The 17191-nt window shown below is 30.3% G+C and overlaps 4 protein-coding genes across 8 annotated transcripts in view; 3 read left to right on the plus strand and 1 right to left on the minus strand.

Annotated features, from left to right (window-relative positions):
- The first annotated feature begins 224 nt into the window (after positions 1 to 224).
- Positions 225 to 1990, plus strand: Cox11 (Cytochrome c oxidase copper chaperone COX11). 2 transcript variants are annotated; one of them, XM_011054476.2, is made up of 3 exons: positions 225 to 669; positions 1256 to 1579; positions 1763 to 1990. In XM_011054476.2, the coding sequence occupies exons 1-3, from the start codon at positions 517 to 519 to the stop codon at positions 1919 to 1921; spliced, it is 636 nt and encodes a 211-aa protein (XP_011052778.1). In that variant the 5' UTR covers positions 225 to 516; the 3' UTR covers positions 1922 to 1990. The 2 variants fall into 2 exon arrangements, with proteins under 2 accessions (XP_011052778.1, XP_011052777.1); XM_011054475.2 differs by having other exon boundaries at positions 226 to 720.
- Positions 1991 to 1997: 7 nt separating this feature from the next.
- Positions 1998 to 17191, minus strand: part of LOC105145114 (tektin-3) — a 158984-nt gene continuing 143790 nt past the window's right edge. The window contains exons 1-10 of one of the 3 annotated variants that reach the window (XM_011054478.2): positions 5421 to 5510; positions 5244 to 5333; positions 4219 to 4364; positions 3689 to 3931; positions 3374 to 3606; positions 3171 to 3280; positions 2929 to 3077; positions 2641 to 2863; positions 2427 to 2581; positions 1998 to 2348 (exon numbers count right to left, since the gene is read on the minus strand). In XM_011054478.2, the coding sequence (XP_011052780.1) occupies positions 2138 to 2348; positions 2427 to 2581; positions 2641 to 2863; positions 2929 to 3077; positions 3171 to 3280; positions 3374 to 3606; positions 3689 to 3931; positions 4219 to 4331 (1437 nt within the window). In that variant the 5' untranslated portion in view covers positions 4332 to 4364; positions 5244 to 5333; positions 5421 to 5510 and the 3' untranslated portion in view covers positions 1998 to 2137. Of the gene's footprint in view, positions 2349 to 2426; positions 2582 to 2640; positions 2864 to 2928; positions 3078 to 3170; positions 3281 to 3373; positions 3607 to 3688; positions 3932 to 4218; positions 4365 to 5243; positions 5334 to 5420; positions 5511 to 5898; positions 6330 to 17191 lie in introns of those variants that run through there. The other 2 variants (XM_087414575.1, XM_087414574.1) reach the window with 2 other exon arrangements.
- Positions 4804 to 7703, plus strand: Nubp1 (NUBP iron-sulfur cluster assembly factor 1). Its single transcript, XM_011054479.2, has 7 exons — positions 4804 to 4919; positions 5453 to 5694; positions 6425 to 6526; positions 6603 to 6693; positions 6781 to 7046; positions 7117 to 7303; positions 7381 to 7703. Exons 1-7 carry the CDS (start codon positions 4889 to 4891, stop codon positions 7431 to 7433), a joined length of 972 nt encoding a protein of 323 aa, XP_011052781.1. The 5' UTR covers positions 4804 to 4888; the 3' UTR covers positions 7434 to 7703.
- Positions 8121 to 15386, plus strand: LOC105145111 (lysosomal alpha-glucosidase). Of its 2 annotated transcripts, none has more exons than XM_011054473.2 (19): positions 8121 to 8339; positions 8453 to 8584; positions 8785 to 9331; positions 9445 to 9759; positions 9895 to 10052; positions 10374 to 10548; positions 10634 to 10724; positions 10799 to 10967; positions 11041 to 11110; positions 11194 to 11298; positions 11372 to 11629; positions 11699 to 11901; positions 13487 to 13594; positions 13666 to 13843; positions 13947 to 14095; positions 14176 to 14260; positions 14340 to 14610; positions 14685 to 14881; positions 14980 to 15386. In XM_011054473.2, the coding sequence occupies exons 3-19, from the start codon at positions 8840 to 8842 to the stop codon at positions 15070 to 15072; spliced, it is 3117 nt and encodes a 1038-aa protein (XP_011052775.1). In that variant the 5' UTR covers positions 8121 to 8339; positions 8453 to 8584; positions 8785 to 8839; the 3' UTR covers positions 15073 to 15386. The 2 variants fall into 2 exon arrangements, with proteins under 2 accessions (XP_011052775.1, XP_011052776.1); XM_011054474.2 differs by having other exon boundaries at positions 8125 to 8339; positions 9448 to 9759.

Genomic DNA, 17191 nt, shown 5'->3' on the forward strand with positions numbered 1-17191 from the left:
TAAGCATAAAGTTAAAAATATGATACCAATTGAAATAAATCAGTGTATAATTCCTGTATTCTCTCAAAATCTCACCATAATTACTTTGAAACGTCAGAGGCAGCCTATTTCAGGTGTAAACGTAGCTGATGTAAACGTGTGGTATAAATCTACAAACGTAGCTGATGTCGAATGTCGATTTGAATTGTTATCAATGTTACCAATATAGTGGAATCAGATTGGTTACCAACTTAAAACGTTCGCGATCGGTGGAGCAAATGAGCAATATGGAGCCTCATGTGGCACACGGCGCCGGTCATATTGTATCAAAAAATATTTTATCGGAACTTCGTAATAATATTACAATAGATCAAATACGGATGTATTGCTGAGAAAATTGTTCTCGGTCGCCTACCGTTTAATGCCATTATGCTTTCGAGGAGAATTTAATTTTTACCGGCGAATATATAAAAAGTTGTATTTAGGTTAGTCTCTTGTTTTGGATTGACAGGACCAAAGTAGAGAAATTCTAAAGAGATGTACCTGAACATCTGTCGACTGTTGACACGAACATGCGTGAGGCAAATACATACCAGCGTATCGCGAAATTTAATGAAAGACCATTCTGACAACACGTTCCGAAAGAAATTACGTTCCACTGCCTTTTATTGGTCTGGAGTCGGAGTTCTGGTAGTTGGTTTAAGTTACTCTGCAGTGCCTTTGTACAGAATGTTTTGTCAGGTGCAGTTGTGGTTCTCTAAGGATTATTTTATATTACTTAATTCGAGCTTAATCTCGTGTTGCTTTAATAAATTAAATATAATTTGTATAACCATTAGCAAATTCTATCATTTGTATTACACTAAATTAGTCATATAAAAAGGCTGTTTATAATTAATGATATAATAATATAATAAAGCTGCATATGAAATTGGCAAAGTTAAATATAAGAGCATAATAAATATTTAAACTTTATTGGTTGACCTAAAAACTGGGGAACTTGGTTTTACATTAAACATTTTAACTTTTTACATTCTCACTCATATTTTTTTCTCCTTTATAAATAGCACATAAATATTTTAAACGATTGAATATTCAATAATGATACTGTCACGTTCAATAAAATATATATATATTATTTTATTGTCAAAGTTGATTATATTATGCCACTACATATAGATACTTTATATAAAACAGCTTTTAGTGCATATTAATTCAGTGTAATGCGAATTTATCTTATATTTATTTTATATGGAATTTTCTTTTTGTTCTATAGTCATACAGTTATGGTGGAACGTTGTCAGCTGGTCATGATGCTAGTAAAGTATCCACAATGACACCTATTAGAAACAGAAAGATCAAAATTATGTTCAATGCAGATGTGGCGTCGTCGATGCAATGGAACTTCAAACCGCAGCAAAAGGAGATTACGATTATTCCTGGAGAAACGGCTTTAGCATTTTACACAGCCACAAATCCCACCGATAACCAAATTGTAGGAATATCCACATATAATGTTTTACCATTCGAAGTAGGACAATACTTTAATAAAATACAATGCTTCTGTTTCGAGGAACAGATGCTTAACCCACATGAACAAGTAAGTTCGTTAGCATCAAATAAATGATCTACAGTCCAGTTTTTTCTGTTTTTGACAACAGCTATATTTTCTATCTTCTTTATATCAGTTGTTATTCTCTAACAGAAATTATGAACATTTATAATATATATGATTAAATTAGGCAGTGTGTAGTATAAATTATGTATATTCTTATGTATTAAGGTTGACATGCCAGTGTTCTTCTTCATTGATCCAGAATTCATAGAAGATCCAAAGATGGAATTTGTTAATGAAATAGTTCTCTCCTATACGTTTTTTGAAGCCAAACCTGGATTTAATCTGCCTGTACCGAGTTATGCCAAAAGTCATTTAACAAAGTAAAATGTATGTTTAATAGTACTAGCGTAATTATGACAATTGTACAAACGAATAAATATTTAATGTATAATATATTTTTTCAAACCTCCTTCTCGTGGAAATATCACGTAGCCTAAATTCCTTTAGGAGTGTATTTCAAGTGATGATATAATACGACTGAACATTCTCATAAATGGCAGTATTCATATGTAGAGCACGGCATTAACGGAGAATATATCTTTAAAATCTAAATAAAGCATTAACAGGATATGCACGTCTAAGACCACAAACTTTTTCCTTATCGATATATATTGCGTCTATTTTCAGGGCGAGATCGTGTTCGAGCATAGTTCGAGTTCGCAGCAGTTTCTGATGTTGATTCTCAAGTTCTTTCAACGACTTATGCATGCGCTCGAGTTGATGATTTATTTCGTCAATCTCTTTCTGAAGACTGCAAAATAAGAATAGCATTTTCAAATAATGTCCACATATATACATATATTGCTGAATACATTATAAAGTTATATACCTTGCGTAGGCATAGTCACGACATAATTCCATATCAGGACGATGCATCCTCGCTTCCATCCTCGTATGTGCAACTTTGGTCGCATAACTTTTGTCCGCGATAGCCTTACGCATTAATTCCAAATTTTTTTCAACATCGAATATTTCCTGTTGCACCTGTAATATTTCACAAATCGTGTTTAATCCGAAAAGGCTATGTGCATAATATTTGGTACCTTTTGCAAATGCTGTTGCAGCTTGTTCTTAGCCTCAAGTAATTCGGACGATCTATGTGTTAAAGCGTTGTTGGTATTACTCCAAGTATTCCACATTTCCTGAGCGACTTTATTCACAAGACTTTCGGCAGTGGTGCGTAATTGACAAGATTTATTCCGTTCTGTTTGGGATCTTTGCACTATTCTATTCACTGCATCCGCCCAGGTTTCTTGTTCTGAAACACTAATAAGCTAACAATTAATTATAATAGTTATTAAAAATTATACAAATATTATATAATTAAATACCATGGGTCATATTTCTCAATTCCAGAATAATATTGTAATCCATGGGTGTGATTGCTCAATTGGTGACAAATACTATCTATGCCCAGGGCACTCTCCTTATTTTTTAAATCCAATTCTAGTTGATTCTGTGAAGCTCTGCAATTTCGTAACTGCAAGCGGAATAACATTAATTATTTTAATTATGTCGATTAGTTAGGAATTCTGCTATCATATAAATTAAGACTTATTAAGATATAATTTACCTGATCCTTGCATTTGTCCAAATAGGCTTCCAGTTTCTTTTGATTTGTCCGCAAGTTTTCTACTTCTCGGAGTAAACATTTCTCCGACTCGTCATGTACCAATTCTGTGCCTAAAAATATAAAATTATTTATTGTAACTTTTTACACGCACACAATATCTAAAACATGAAATATAAATTAAAAATAGTTTTGTAATATTCTACCTTTTCTAGCTTCTCTGTGATACAGACATTCTTCTGCGATGTGTAAAGGTCCTTCAATATCTCGTGATGCCTTTTCTAAAATATTTCGGCAATCATGGAGTCTCTCGATTTCATGAAGCATTCTCTCTAGTTCCGCTGCAACTTCGTTGCGCCAAAAAGTAATGTCGTTTATTCTCTCACCAAGTCTTCGGCTGGTATCGTATTGACCATGCTGTATCTTCTCTTCGGCATTTCTGAAAAATATTTGAAATTCAGATTTAACATCAGTTTTATACACAATATATTTAAAAATTATTCTGAAAAAAAAAGTTGTACCTGATAATTCTCAGGGCATCGTTTCGTGTCCTCTCGGAGTAATGTCTCTGTGAATCTGCTTCGTTGTAATATCTCACTTGTTTCTGAAACCATTCGTGCGGTGTGTATCTCGTATAAAGGGCGGCTTGTGATGCATGAACAGGATTGCGTTGATAGCCCGTGATCAGATTTGGAAATTTTAACGGCCTTGTACTCATTTTATTACTTGCGTCCAGTGCATAACTTGATATCGATTTTGTGACTCTGCAAAAATAATATAATTATACTCTTCATATCCATGTCCAGATCTGTGCTGAATATTTATTCAAAATGAGAAGAAGAGTAAGATGAGGATTTACCAAGAATCGGCAGTGATATAGTAAAACAGCAAAAATTGTTAAATCATATATAAAAGTACAGTATCTATTTGTTAAATCAATATCATTCTATAAAGAGTTCAAAGCATAACGTCTTATAGTTGTTATCATAGGAGTGATGCTAAAGCAAATGAATCATAACTACTTCTAAAAGAAAATGTTGAATCTACTTACAAGGGGATAACTTCTGTATTCTTGAACCCAACATTTGGTCTCCATGGTAGTAAATGGTGTGTACGAGTATAGTCACCTATACGGATTGGAACTACTGGTTCCATATAAGACATTGAACCTGCGACTGTACTCCATGGTTGTAATTGCTACAAATTAATATTAAAATGTATAGTTAAAAAATAATTGTTTTTTGTTTTATCTTTGTGTGAAGAGTTTAAATTACATATATCTCATATCCTAAACTTATATTTAATGTCAGCATGTTCCTAGAATTATTTTTCAGACAGAAAAGTAATATTTTTATTAAATCTTGTGAGAAATAAATATACATTAATAATTACGTGTTCTATTAAATAAATCTATAGATTATAATAGAAATATAATTATTCTAATATAATGAAACAGATATACATTTATTATACATTAATTGTGAGATATAAGAAATTAAAATAAAAGAGTCATGTTTTTTAATAGAAAAAGTTTATTAAAAAAATTAAATTAACCTAGTTGAATCATTATGATAAAATAATATTCTATTGTTATATCTTGTTATTTTTTCTTCTTGAAAAAAAAACAAAATATAACAATATGGTAGTGCATTTTGAAAAAATTTTTTTATATTCTTATACAATTATCAATGTGTATATCAGAAAAAAATTAATGATCCAACATGGCAGATGTACCTAGCGAGGTTCCCGAACGTGAGTTGTATATTCAATATGATTTTAATCGGTATTAAAAATAAATTAAATTAATTAAAGACGTATAAACTTGATATTCTTGAAATTACATAATTATTGATATGTATCATTTATATGTATATATTATATTATATTATGCTTATAATGTGAATCAGAATTAAAGGTTATGTTAGAACAGTACTGTATATTTTAATTTTGATATTTTTCATTCATTGTTTATGAAGCGTATAATTTATTTTTTAATGTTACATTTAATAATATTTTTTTAATGTTACATTTTAAATATACTAACTAGTTTTTACTTAAAGTAATAAAATAAACTACCTTTTGTCATATTGATATTATGTGTGAATCATCATTTTTCTTTTTTTGCCAAATCCTTTCTATTATGGCTGTGTTTCAAAATTGTCAGTACTGAAAATTTATAGTGCACGTAATGTAAACTGTAATATTTTCAATTAGCAGTAATTTTGGAACATGGCCTATATATATAGAAAGTACTTCAAATATTAAGAAACTTATGAAATTTTTAGATTGTCCTGGAACCCAGAGTGAGAGTGCTGGCAAAGCATCAGCTTGTGCAGGATGCCCGAATCAGTCGCTATGTTCTTCCGGAGCTACCAAGCAGTCAGATCCTGGTATTGCGCTTGTGAAAGAAAGACTTACTTCAGTGCGGAATAAGCTGCTAGTGCTTTCAGGCAAAGGAGGAGTAGGCAAGAGTACTGTGACATCATTACTATCCAGATGTCTTGCAACAAATAATCCTGACAAAAATGTAAGCATATAACTAATCATAACTGAAAAGGAAAATATTGTGTAATATAAACATTTTTTGGAACAAATACTCGATTTCTTTATCTTTTATATCTCATATGTTCTATGTATATTATGCCATGCCTAACATAGATACCATATATTTTACTGTCACATAAGTAACCTCACATATAAAGTTAAAAAGCAAGTTAATATAATAACTCACTCTTTTGCCCATTCCAAGTACATCCATATGATTTTCAATGTACATGTTGACATAGTGAACGCCTAGCAGCTACCTTGTAGGAAATAACCTCAGACAGAGAATATCTATAGTCGACTAATGGCTATGTATATCGTATCAGCCAGTGCCAGTTCCTTATTGATTATCAGACTTTTAGTATTCTCATTCTTATTATTAGTATTTCAAGTCAGTATTTTAGTATTTCAGAGATATAAATACAGATACAATTAAATTGTATCTGTATTTATATTTTTGATATAAATATTACAACATCAAATATAATTTAATTAATCTTTGTGATATATTAGGTGTTGGAATTAATTCGTAGCGTTTTACAAGTGATGGGAAGTACTTTCATTAATGTATTTTTTAATGCTCATGTGAAATAAATAACATTCTTTCATTAAAAACGCTACGAATTAATTCCAACACCTAATATATTGGAAAATTTGGTAATATAAATTTTATTAGAGAGACATTTCAAATTTTGTTTGTGTATTTTATTTAGGTAGGAGTACTGGACATTGACATTTGTGGACCATCGCAGCCAAGGGTACTGGGAGCACTTGGTGAACAAGTTCATCAAAGTGGATCAGGATGGTCACCTGTAGTAAGTAAACTCCTTGAAGCAGAATTATTATATCACTAAAAAATATTATATAACACTACATATTATTTTGTTTTAGTATATCGAGGATAACTTATCACTAATGTCGATTGGTTTTTTGCTCAGCAGTCCAAGTGATGCAATTATTTGGAGAGGACCAAAGAAGAATGGTACTTTTAAGATTTCATCTTTTATAATTCTTATTATATTAATGTATATGATTTTCATTGTAAATAGATTTATCTGCATATCTTCAGGTATGATTAGACAGTTTTTGTCAGAAGTTGATTGGGGTAGCTTAGATTATCTCATTCTGGATACACCACCTGGCACATCAGACGAACATTTGTCAGCTACGTCATATTTAAAAGGTGCCGGCATAACAGGTGCCATAATTGTCACGACACCTCCACAAGTTGCTCTCTTAGATGTCAGGAAAGAAATAGACTTTTGCAGAAAAGTGAATATTCCAATCTTGGGTGTGGTTGAGAACATGAGTATCTTCGTATGTCCTAAATGCAAAGTAAGGACAATGTGAATAGAACAAAAGAACAAATGAAAGAATATGATTAACGAAATATCTTTGTACACAGAATACTGCAGAAATATTCCCAGCTTTGTCAGGTGGAGCACGAACGATGTCGAACGAATTAAATGTAGAATTTTTAGGCTCGATACCTTTAGATCCGTTGTTAGCTAGATGTTGCGACGAGGGTAAAAATTTTCTGACGGAAATACCAGATTCGCCAACCGTTAATGTTTTGAACGAAATTTGCAAGAGTAAGATTTTAATATATTTTGGAAGAAAATTTATTTGACTTTTCATGGGAATTACAAAAAAATATTTTTGTTTTCAGGTATTGTTCGAAAGTGTGAAGAAGAAAAAGAGAATTGTCCCAATAATTCTTAGTAATAACGCAAAATCTTTTGTATAAAAATTTATTTGTATATTCACTTATTTTGCTGATTAAATCTATCATAAAGTTTCATTTTGTGTTAATGTAACTTCCATCTTAGAACTTCTGTGCTTTGCTATTTTTATCAGAAAGAAGATGTAGTAACACAAAACTTTCTATTTGCTTTATTACATTACTTTAAAAAGATATGAGCAATATATAATGATATAAGTATTTTTGATAAATGTATAACGTGAAATTTTAATAAAACACTGATAAGCAGATATCGGAATTTCGATTCATTGTCAGCTTAAAGATAGCTTTACTTAACGACCTTTTCTTAAATGTTTGATAAGCGTATAACACCGATAACAAAGAGAGATTACAAATTTGCCTATAATTTTTACAACAATGTTTTCTGTTATGTTTTCTTTTATTTTCTTATGTATTTTCGAATATTTTGGAATATTGTAATATAATATAAAAGAGTATAATATAATATAAATATATTATAAAAATCATATAATGTAAATATAATGTAAAAGTAATATAATGTAAATTGTAAAGATTTGTTGTATTGTATTAAAGATGTAAAAAGATTTATCATTATTGATACATCCACCATGGATCATCAATAAGAATTTTCTATTTTTGTTTTAATTCAATATCGAATGAAGATAGAATGATTTCTCTCTATATCGATAAGTATCTCTTCCTGAAAACTTTCCATTACATTACGAGTTCAATAATCTAAACAAAGATGACACATGATACATGTCTGATGCACACGTTGCGTGAAAATATAAGATCCAATACACACGAGGCAAGATCAGATGTTCATTATACACAGCAGCCAGTGATAGCGACAAAGTGCGGCGATTCAGAACCGAGCGCGAGATTCTGTGCTCGAAAATAATACTGTAAGTTCTTTGTGCACAGTGATATATGCAGTACGAAATATTATTTTCAGAAGTCTAGTGTGTAACGAATATATATTTGTGCAACGAATATGTATAATTCCGATTATTTACAGGTTACATCAATCTGAATATATCTATAAGGAATATATCTGAATATATCTATAAGGAATATATTAAAATGCGTAATATAAAACGCAATATATTTTTCGTGTAGAAATACATGCATTAGGACGATAACATTATCAGTAAGACGAAAAAAATTACAGTTTGCTCAAAAGCAGTCCATTTAAAAATACTCATTTAAATATATATATTTATATCCATTTAATTTTAGACATGGTTAAAGAAACATTATTATTTTGTTCTACTGACAGTAATGATTGTGTAGTCTTTGTACAAGTATGTTCACGTGTAAATTGTTCATAATAATTCTTATCGCTTTCAGATAACTTGTTCACGAGTTATTTGTGGCAACAGAATTTTAATCAAGGATTTGAAGAATGGCTGATGTAGAAGCAAGTGGGCAGGATGTTTCTGAAAAATCAGGATATTACAGTGCAACCAAAGATCGTCCAAACAAAATTATGGAGAAATTTAATACCGTTGTGGTTAAAACATTAAACAATAAATTCTATGAGCCATCAATGAAAAAATATGAAAAAGAAGAGTTGAATCTTGATAAACGTCACAATGTAAAACGTATAATAATAACGTTATTCTTAGGTCTCATCACGGCTTTATTGTTGTGTCATCTCGGTCTTCCATTATTATATGCGATTATAAATCCATTACGTACTGTGAATAGTTACAATGCAGAAGTGGAATTTATGATTGATATAAATAATGATAGCATTGAGGAGACAAGATATCAGCATATATTAGTGGATACTCCTGATATATACATCGAACAAGAAACATATGATCGTAAAATAGTGCCTTTGAAAGAAGAAAGTAATTTATCTGAAGAAAACACAGCTTTTAACAATGCTCAAGTAAGCAAAATCTAAATCTCTTTATAGTCTTTATTATAAGAAAAACAAATAACATATTATGTCATTTATATTTGTATTTATTGTGTTATTATATTATATGCATATATTTAAAGCAGTGCAGCAATGTTCCTGAAATATTACGCTTTGATTGTCATCCAGAGAATGGAGCATCGCAACTTTCTTGCATAAATAGAGGATGTTGTTGGAATCCTCGTAAGAATAATAAAAATGAGAAAGATGTATCGCTAGATATTCCTTACTGTTTCTATCCTGATGGATGGAATCTGTATAAATATATTAACCGCAGTCAGGATGGAAGTAATTTCTTGGGTTTTCTCAGTCAAGAAAAAAAATCTGTGTACAAGAACAATGTGCCCCTTGTCAAGATAGAAGCCACAAGCATAAACAGCTCAATTCTGCGTGTGAAGGTATGATAATATTATTATATTTAAAGCCTGTGGCACACGATGCTTGTTTTCTAGCTTAGCAGGAAAAGCATCGTGTGCCACTGTGGCTTAAGTTTTGAATCACACTATAATAAAAGAATAACATATAATTTTTAGATATATGATCCCATTAAAACGCGATATGAACCACCATGGCCAATTAGATCGGATCCGAAACCATTTTTATATCAAGTTGTTGACACGAAATATCAATTTAATACTGATGATATAAAACCTGGCTTTAAAGTCAATAGAATCAGTGATGGCACAACACTGTAAGTATAAATTACTTTGTATGTTGTATTCAGAATATTATCTATACTCAGTAAAAGCATCAATTAACAGCATCATATGACATTAATGTATAATTTCACACTTAACAATATAAGTATAATGTGACATGTTGTATGTAACAGTTATATTGAATGTGAAATTATAACATTGATGTCATATTATTGTTAGTTGATGTATAAGTTAGTTAATGTTTAATGGGTAAGGTTTTAATGGAATCGTAAAAATTAAGTTTTTTAATTTTGATTGCTAAACAAAGTTATGAAAATTATTTAAATTACTTTTCTAATATACTCTGTATGCAGATTTAATTCCATTGGGATTGGAGGTTTCATATTTGCTGACCAATTTCTACAAATAAGCTCATTGTTACCAACAAGTAACATTTATGGTATTGGCGGGCATCAATCGAACTTAAAATTAAATACTAATTGGCAAATTTTCACTCTATTTAATTTAGATCAAGCGCCAATGGAAAATGTACGTTGCTCAATTTTATCATATGCATGACAAATGGATTATTATTGCATATTGCAAATAATATCTTTTCTATTTATCGAATTAGGCAAATTTGTATGGATCTCATCCATTTTATATTGTTATGGAGGAATCTGGAATGGCTCATGGAGTTTTATTTCTAAACAGTAATGCTATGGGTACGCTTTTTACTTTTTCTAAAACAGATATATGACATATAATTTTCTTTTCCAAATAATTTTATATATTTTAGATGTGATACTGCAGCCTACACCGGCTATAACGTTTAGAACAATCGGTGGTATTTTTGATATTTACTTTTTCCTGGGACCGACTCCAGCCGATGTAGTGAAACAATATTCTGAAATTGTAGGCAAACCATTTATGCCGCCTTATTGGTCGCTTGGTTTCCATTTATGCAGGTATTTTTTTATATCAGTATAAAATAATATTTTCAACATGCGATTTTACATTAACATTTTGTACATCGATTAGATATGGATATGAATCGTTGGAAAATACTAAAGCAGTATGGAACAGGACGAGAACAGCTGGAATCCCATTTGTAATGTCTACTTTTATAATGTTTTTAAAATGTTTCAAAATATAAGCTATACACCATTTATCATGAATTTATCGTATTTATAGGATACTCAATGGAATGATCTGGATTATATGGACAAAAATAATGATTTTACATATAATAAAGAGAAATTTAAAGATTTACCTAAATTTGTAGAAGAAATTCACTCGGTATAGTATATTTATATAAAAGATTATCAATCGATAAGTCAACATATATTACAGCAATTATTTTCTATTTTAGATAGGAATGCATTATATACCCTTAATTGATGCTGGCATATCTGCTTTCGAAGATAATGGTTCTTATCTGCCTTACGTCGAAGGAATAAAACAAGACATATTCGTAAAAGATGGTGAATCCGACAAACCTTTCATCGGTAAAGTTTGGAATTTTTTTTCCACGGTATGGCCTGATTTCACAAATCCTAAAACTATGATCTATTATGCAAATATGATGGGAGATATGCACAATAATTTTACGTACGATGGTGCATGGATTGTAAGTATCGACTGTTAAAAATATTACTTCATTATTATTTTTTAAACTACTTTAAATTTTTCAATCAAGGATATGAACGAGCCAGCCAATTTTTACAATGGTAATAAGAATGGTTGTACACATAATAATTTAGATTATCCCGAATATATTCCCAATGTTGTTGGCGGTTTGCTCGCTACGAAAACTTTTTGCATGAATGCGAAACATTATTTGGGCACTCATTATAATCTTCACAATACTTATGGAACGAGTCAAGCGATTACCACAAATTAGTAAGTAAAAAAACTAATCTATATTCTTTCAACTTTTATAGAGAATTTAAGATTTATAATATAAACATATATAAAGAAAAAAACCGACCACACACAAAGACGTGCTAATAAATTAGGATGCTAATACAAAGTATTTCAGAAATAGATGGTCAAACTTTGATGATATCATGTTTTAGTGTTCCTAAAGCTCCAGATACAATGCGAAGGAATAGCGATAACGATAGAAATAATTCACACGATTTCAACCTATCAGAAATCAGATACACTGGAATATACAGTTTCTGATAGGAAATTGTGTTATTTCTATCGCTATTACTATTCTTTCACATTGTGTCTAGAATTAAGGACGAAAAAAGATCATATAAATATAGGCTCGGAAATTCTTTCCTTTTAAGATAAAAATACCATGTTTGCGAGATAATATTTTAAAGATTTGTAACTTACTTGAAGAAACTAAATGTATTCTTTATAAAGCATCGTCTTTTGCCGAAGTTTTACGATACAAAATACACTGAGCTTTTCTGCAGTTTCCGTTAGTTCGTCCATACAATTGAAATTCCCACGATATTGGAATAAATCATCTTAATAACACTATCTCTCTCTCTTAACTATGCAACGTTTGGAAACTAATTTACTACGATAAACTGCCTTCATAATAGTATCATTTACTTTACCATAATATTCATGTGATATCTGTCCATATAAATTTTTGAGATAAACAAAAAGTGTTTATATTTCAAGAAGAGTTTCCAGACTTTTTTTCATTCTTAGAGACCGTAGAATATGATACTAAAGTTTGGCCACCTATTTTTGAGATACTCTGTATAATATCAATTAAATTTAATATACATTAAAATAAGCAAAACTAGATACAATTTTATCAAATCTTTATCAGTTGTGTAAAGTTAACGTTACAAATTAATTAAAATATAAATAATCAAAAAGAATAAAAAGTCACGGAAAATTATATTGATATTATATTTAGTATAGGTGCAATCAATCCATAATGTCTCGTAGTTACGAACAAAACTTGATTGTTCTCTTGATCAGTTAAAATTTCAATCTTTAATGAATCGATTTTAACAAATGAGAGCTATGGTACAATTTCCACATCAGATATTGTCAACAATTGGAAAATGAAATGACGAACAATCATATATAAATTATGACCAATCAATGGAATAAGATATATATGGTAAAAATTTTTTACTTCTAATGCTAGCAACAGTTAAGAACGCAATAATCCATCGTGTTTGTGTCTGCGAGATTATGGATTGACTGCATATTGGATGTAATTGTTATAATTTTTCGTGATTTTTTACTTTTTTGATTTTTGATTATTTATATTTTAATTAATTTGTAATGTAAACTTTATGCGACTGATGAAGACTTGTAAAGTTAAAACTAGTTTCGTTTATTTTAATGTATATTAAACATTAAATTTAATTGATATTATAACATCCTAATTTATTAGCTCGTCTTTGATCGGTTTTTCTTTATATATTTTTATATTGTAATTTTAATAATAAGCAGATTATGATTGGTCTATCTTTTAAGAATTTATTCTATTTCAAACTATGTGCAGTGCTCTTAGGAAAATTAGACTAAAGAGACCATTTATAATATCGCGTTCAACATGGATAGGACATGGTCATTATGCGGGTCATTGGACGGGTGACGTTTATTCATCATGGTAATTAGAATCCATCTTAATAGATTCATCATACTTTCATTATGTAACTAATTAAAAAATTATTTTATCAGGCATGATTTAAAGATGAGTATTCCAGCTATTTTGTCATTCAATTTTTACCAAATTCCAATGGTGGGCGCAGATATTTGCGGTTTTAACGGAAACACAACTATTGCATTGTGCAATCGTTGGATGCAACTTGGTGCTTTTTATCCATTTTCTCGAAATCATAATTCCGATGATACAATTGTGAGTGTCGCATCGATATATAATATAAATATTTCAATAATAATTATTGAATTTGAAATATTCTTAATATAATACATAAATATATTAATATACATGTACATAGGAGCAAGATCCAGTTGCTATGGGCGATTTGGTTGTACAATCGTCAAAAAATTCTCTCAAAATACGTTATCGATTTTTACCATATTTGTACACCTTATTCTTCAGAGCACATAAATTCGGAGAAACTGTAGTACGGCCACTTTTCTTTGAGTACGTGTCTATGCTTTGTATTGTACCTATATTGTGAATAACATTTTATACATACATATATATATAATGAATGTTAATAGATTTACCGAAGATCGGCAAACTTACGATATTGATAAACAATTTCTTTGGGGAAATTCGCTTATGATCAATCCAGTTCTCGAAGAGGTATGTCATTAATTAATTTTATTTACATAATATGAGACGCTGTGATATTTAATTAATCATTTTGATTTATATTTTGTAGAACAAAATTGCGGTAACTGTTTATGTACCACGAGGTTTGTGGTATGATTATTATACCTTCAATTCCTATTTCTCCATTGGAAAATATTATACCTTCCCTGCACCAATTGACAAAATACCATTATTGATTCGTGCAGGTTCGATTCTTCCAGCACAGGAACCGGGTGTAACAACGACAGAGAGCAGAAAAAACAATTTTGAATTAATAGTAACATTGAATGAAACTAAAAATGCTATAGGAGAATTGTATTGGGACGATGGTGATAGCTTAGGTAAAACATATCTTGTATTAAATGATTGTATATTGTAAATTGTATCTTGACTGCTAATTATTTTTAATGTATAGATTCCATAAAAAAGAAAGAATATTTGTGGCTGTCTTTCATTGCAAATCAATCAAGTTTATTGAATATGGAAATGGATAAAGGTTCTTTTAATGAAGAGGTAATACTGGGAACAGTACAGATTTTTGGATTACGACCAGTCATCACAGTGTTCCTAAATAATAATGAGATAGAATTTTCATTTAATCTTTCCACATCGGTAAGTGTTTTATTAAATAATGATGAATACCTGAATAACAATGAAAATAAAATGGCATAATAAAAAGTAAATTTTTAAATATATAAAAATTATTTCAGAGCTTACATATTACTGGTTTGCAAGTGGATATGAGACAACCATTTATATTTAACTGGATATTTGAAGATATTTTCAATAATAATTATACATAAATTTTCTATCGCGATTTTTTATGTGAATCTCATAACTAAGTGATAAATGCTACACATATTTTTTTATAGATTACTTACTTTAGGTTGATATATTTTTCTTATGCAATTATACAAATAGCGTGTGAAAAAATAAAACAATTTAAATCATTGTTTATACAAATATTTACACATATATATATATATATGATGTATTGGAACGATGTATTATAATGATGTATTGGAACGCATTATTAATCTCTATTCATTAAAATGAAAAGGGAAGTGATGTTAACGAAGAAAAGAAACCAGCAAATAAAGAAACGTATTTATTCAAATTGTTTTCTCCCACACATCGCACATTATATTAATGTACAAATATGACTATGTTTAGTTTATGGCACTAAAGGAAAACAAAAGAAGCATTCCCATTTCATCGATGCCGAAAAGAAAATGTGATTCGAATATTAATTTCCGTGATCTTACGCAAAAAAAATTCGCGAAAGACACAAGACAATCATTCTCGAGAGCGCTATTTATTTGATTTGGCACCATAACTCAAAATCATTGAGTTAGTGGATTTCGTTGTGAGAAGCTACGCTTCCTGTCGACCATTCGAAATGGCTCTTCTCCGACCTCGATCTATATTCAAAGTGCACTCCGACCCGCATTTGCATCCACAACCGAAGTATAGATTTCGATCTTTCGAATAAATTTGAAAATGCTAAGTCACTGTATACGTCAATACATTCGGACTCATGTTAATACATTAAGGTGCGTCACACGTTATTCATATCGCTCCCTTATTTTTCTCTTGTTTTACAGGCGCAAAATATATCTCGGTGCCTACAATAATAAAATTGAAATTATATAAAACGTAACGATACATACAGTACGATATATTTGGCAATGAAAGGAACAAAGTCTTTGGATTATACTTGCGCGCCGAAAAGAAAGCTCAGAAAACAAATTTCTTTTCAAGCAACAGTTTCAAGTATTGCAAACGATTATATCGCATAAAATAGCACCTCCAATTGCAATATTTTTTACTATTTTTATCCAAACGCACGATTGAGAAATATCCTCATGGTACGTCGAGGAAAGGAACTTTGCGTATAAGAATACCAAGTCAATTTTGATTTTTTGCGCTAGCAAAAACGTCTTCGTCTATAAAAAGAATTATTTGCATTAATTTAACATTACAGTAAATTTATATTACTGTAAAATTCGACTTTCGTTCATCGAGGTAAAATAAATTGCTATTACTTTTCTGAAATTTAGCATCTTTAGAATCAATTTAAAAAAAGATAATATGTTCCTCTCCCCTCGCGGCTCCATCAGCATATATTCATCTAATACCAATATATATATGTATATAAGTATATATATATGTGTGTGTATATGGATATAATATATATCTTTCTTCTCTTCAATGACTAATATATACTAAACTTGTAACCTTCGTTCATTATTGTCTGCTCACATTTACTATGACTATCTAAAATGATGGCACGCCAACATGTTTACTCATCCGCGGCCAATCAAGCCCTCAGTTACGCGCGAGTGCATGTATAAGTGAGATAAATAACGAATAATAGTATCAACTACAACGGGAACGTCGCGCAGGACTGTCGAATATCAATTTTCCGCGGACGCGTCCGTGAACACATTTATATATAACAAAATCTCATAATATTAAATTTATAAATGTGTATGTGTATATATATATATAGATATGTATATAGATGTCTTTATAAATATATAGGATAATATAACGATTACGCATGAAAAAACATAATTGCAAATGACTCGTGCTAGCCTCATTTCTGGTTTTCTTTTGGTATCTATACGATTGACGAACAGTCGTGCTTATAATTAAAATGTATGTGTTAAAGTGATTCTCCGTCGTTCGCCAACGTGTATGCGTGTTTTTAACAAATATGGCAAGAGAACGTCTAATTCTACTTCAGTCGCCGAAGAAGCGCGGCAGTTTGTTCCCGTCGTTTGAGAGAAACACGCCTGGCTTTCATTAATTAAATTCGACAATACGTATTCTACTCCGATGCGATTTATCTTACGCTACAATCAAATAAAAGGATTTGCTTAGCTCCCCTAAATCACACGGTCTACTCACTGGTTTAGT

Source organism: Acromyrmex echinatior, chromosome 16 (assembly GCF_024713525.1).
Source record: "Acromyrmex echinatior isolate Ae372 chromosome 16, ASM2471352v2, whole genome shotgun sequence".
Classification (NCBI taxonomy): Eukaryota; Metazoa; Arthropoda; class Insecta; order Hymenoptera; family Formicidae; genus Acromyrmex; species Acromyrmex echinatior.

What these genes read in the sequence shown, in the direction of transcription:
- Cox11 (XM_011054475.2), top strand. Translation starts at nt 517, where the DNA reads ATGTACCTGAACATCTGTCGACTGTTGACACGAACATGCGTGAGGCAA. An exon ending in TGTACAGAATGTTTTGTCAG is followed by an intron (nt 721 to 1,255) that starts GTGCAGTTGTGG and finishes TTTGTTCTATAG; the next exon opens with TCATACAGTTATGGTGGAAC. An exon ending in TGCTTAACCCACATGAACAA is followed by an intron (nt 1,580 to 1,762) that starts GTAAGTTCGTTA and finishes TTATGTATTAAG; the next exon opens with GTTGACATGCCAGTGTTCTT.
- Nubp1 (XM_011054479.2), top strand. Translation starts at nt 4,889, where the DNA reads ATGGCAGATGTACCTAGCGAGGTTCCCGAAC. An exon ending in ACCTAGCGAGGTTCCCGAAC is followed by an intron (nt 4,920 to 5,452) that starts GTGAGTTGTATA and finishes TGAAATTTTTAG; the next exon opens with ATTGTCCTGGAACCCAGAGT. An exon ending in CAAATAATCCTGACAAAAAT is followed by an intron (nt 5,695 to 6,424) that starts GTAAGCATATAA and finishes TATTTTATTTAG; the next exon opens with GTAGGAGTACTGGACATTGA.
- LOC105145111 (XM_011054473.2), top strand. Translation starts at nt 8,840, where the DNA reads ATGGCTGATGTAGAAGCAAGTGGGCAGGATGTTTCTGAAAAATCAGGA. An exon ending in ATCAGTGATGGCACAACACT is followed by an intron (nt 10,053 to 10,373) that starts GTAAGTATAAAT and finishes CTCTGTATGCAG; the next exon opens with ATTTAATTCCATTGGGATTG. An exon ending in CATTTAATCTTTCCACATCG is followed by an intron (nt 14,882 to 14,979) that starts GTAAGTGTTTTA and finishes AAATTATTTCAG; the next exon opens with AGCTTACATATTACTGGTTT.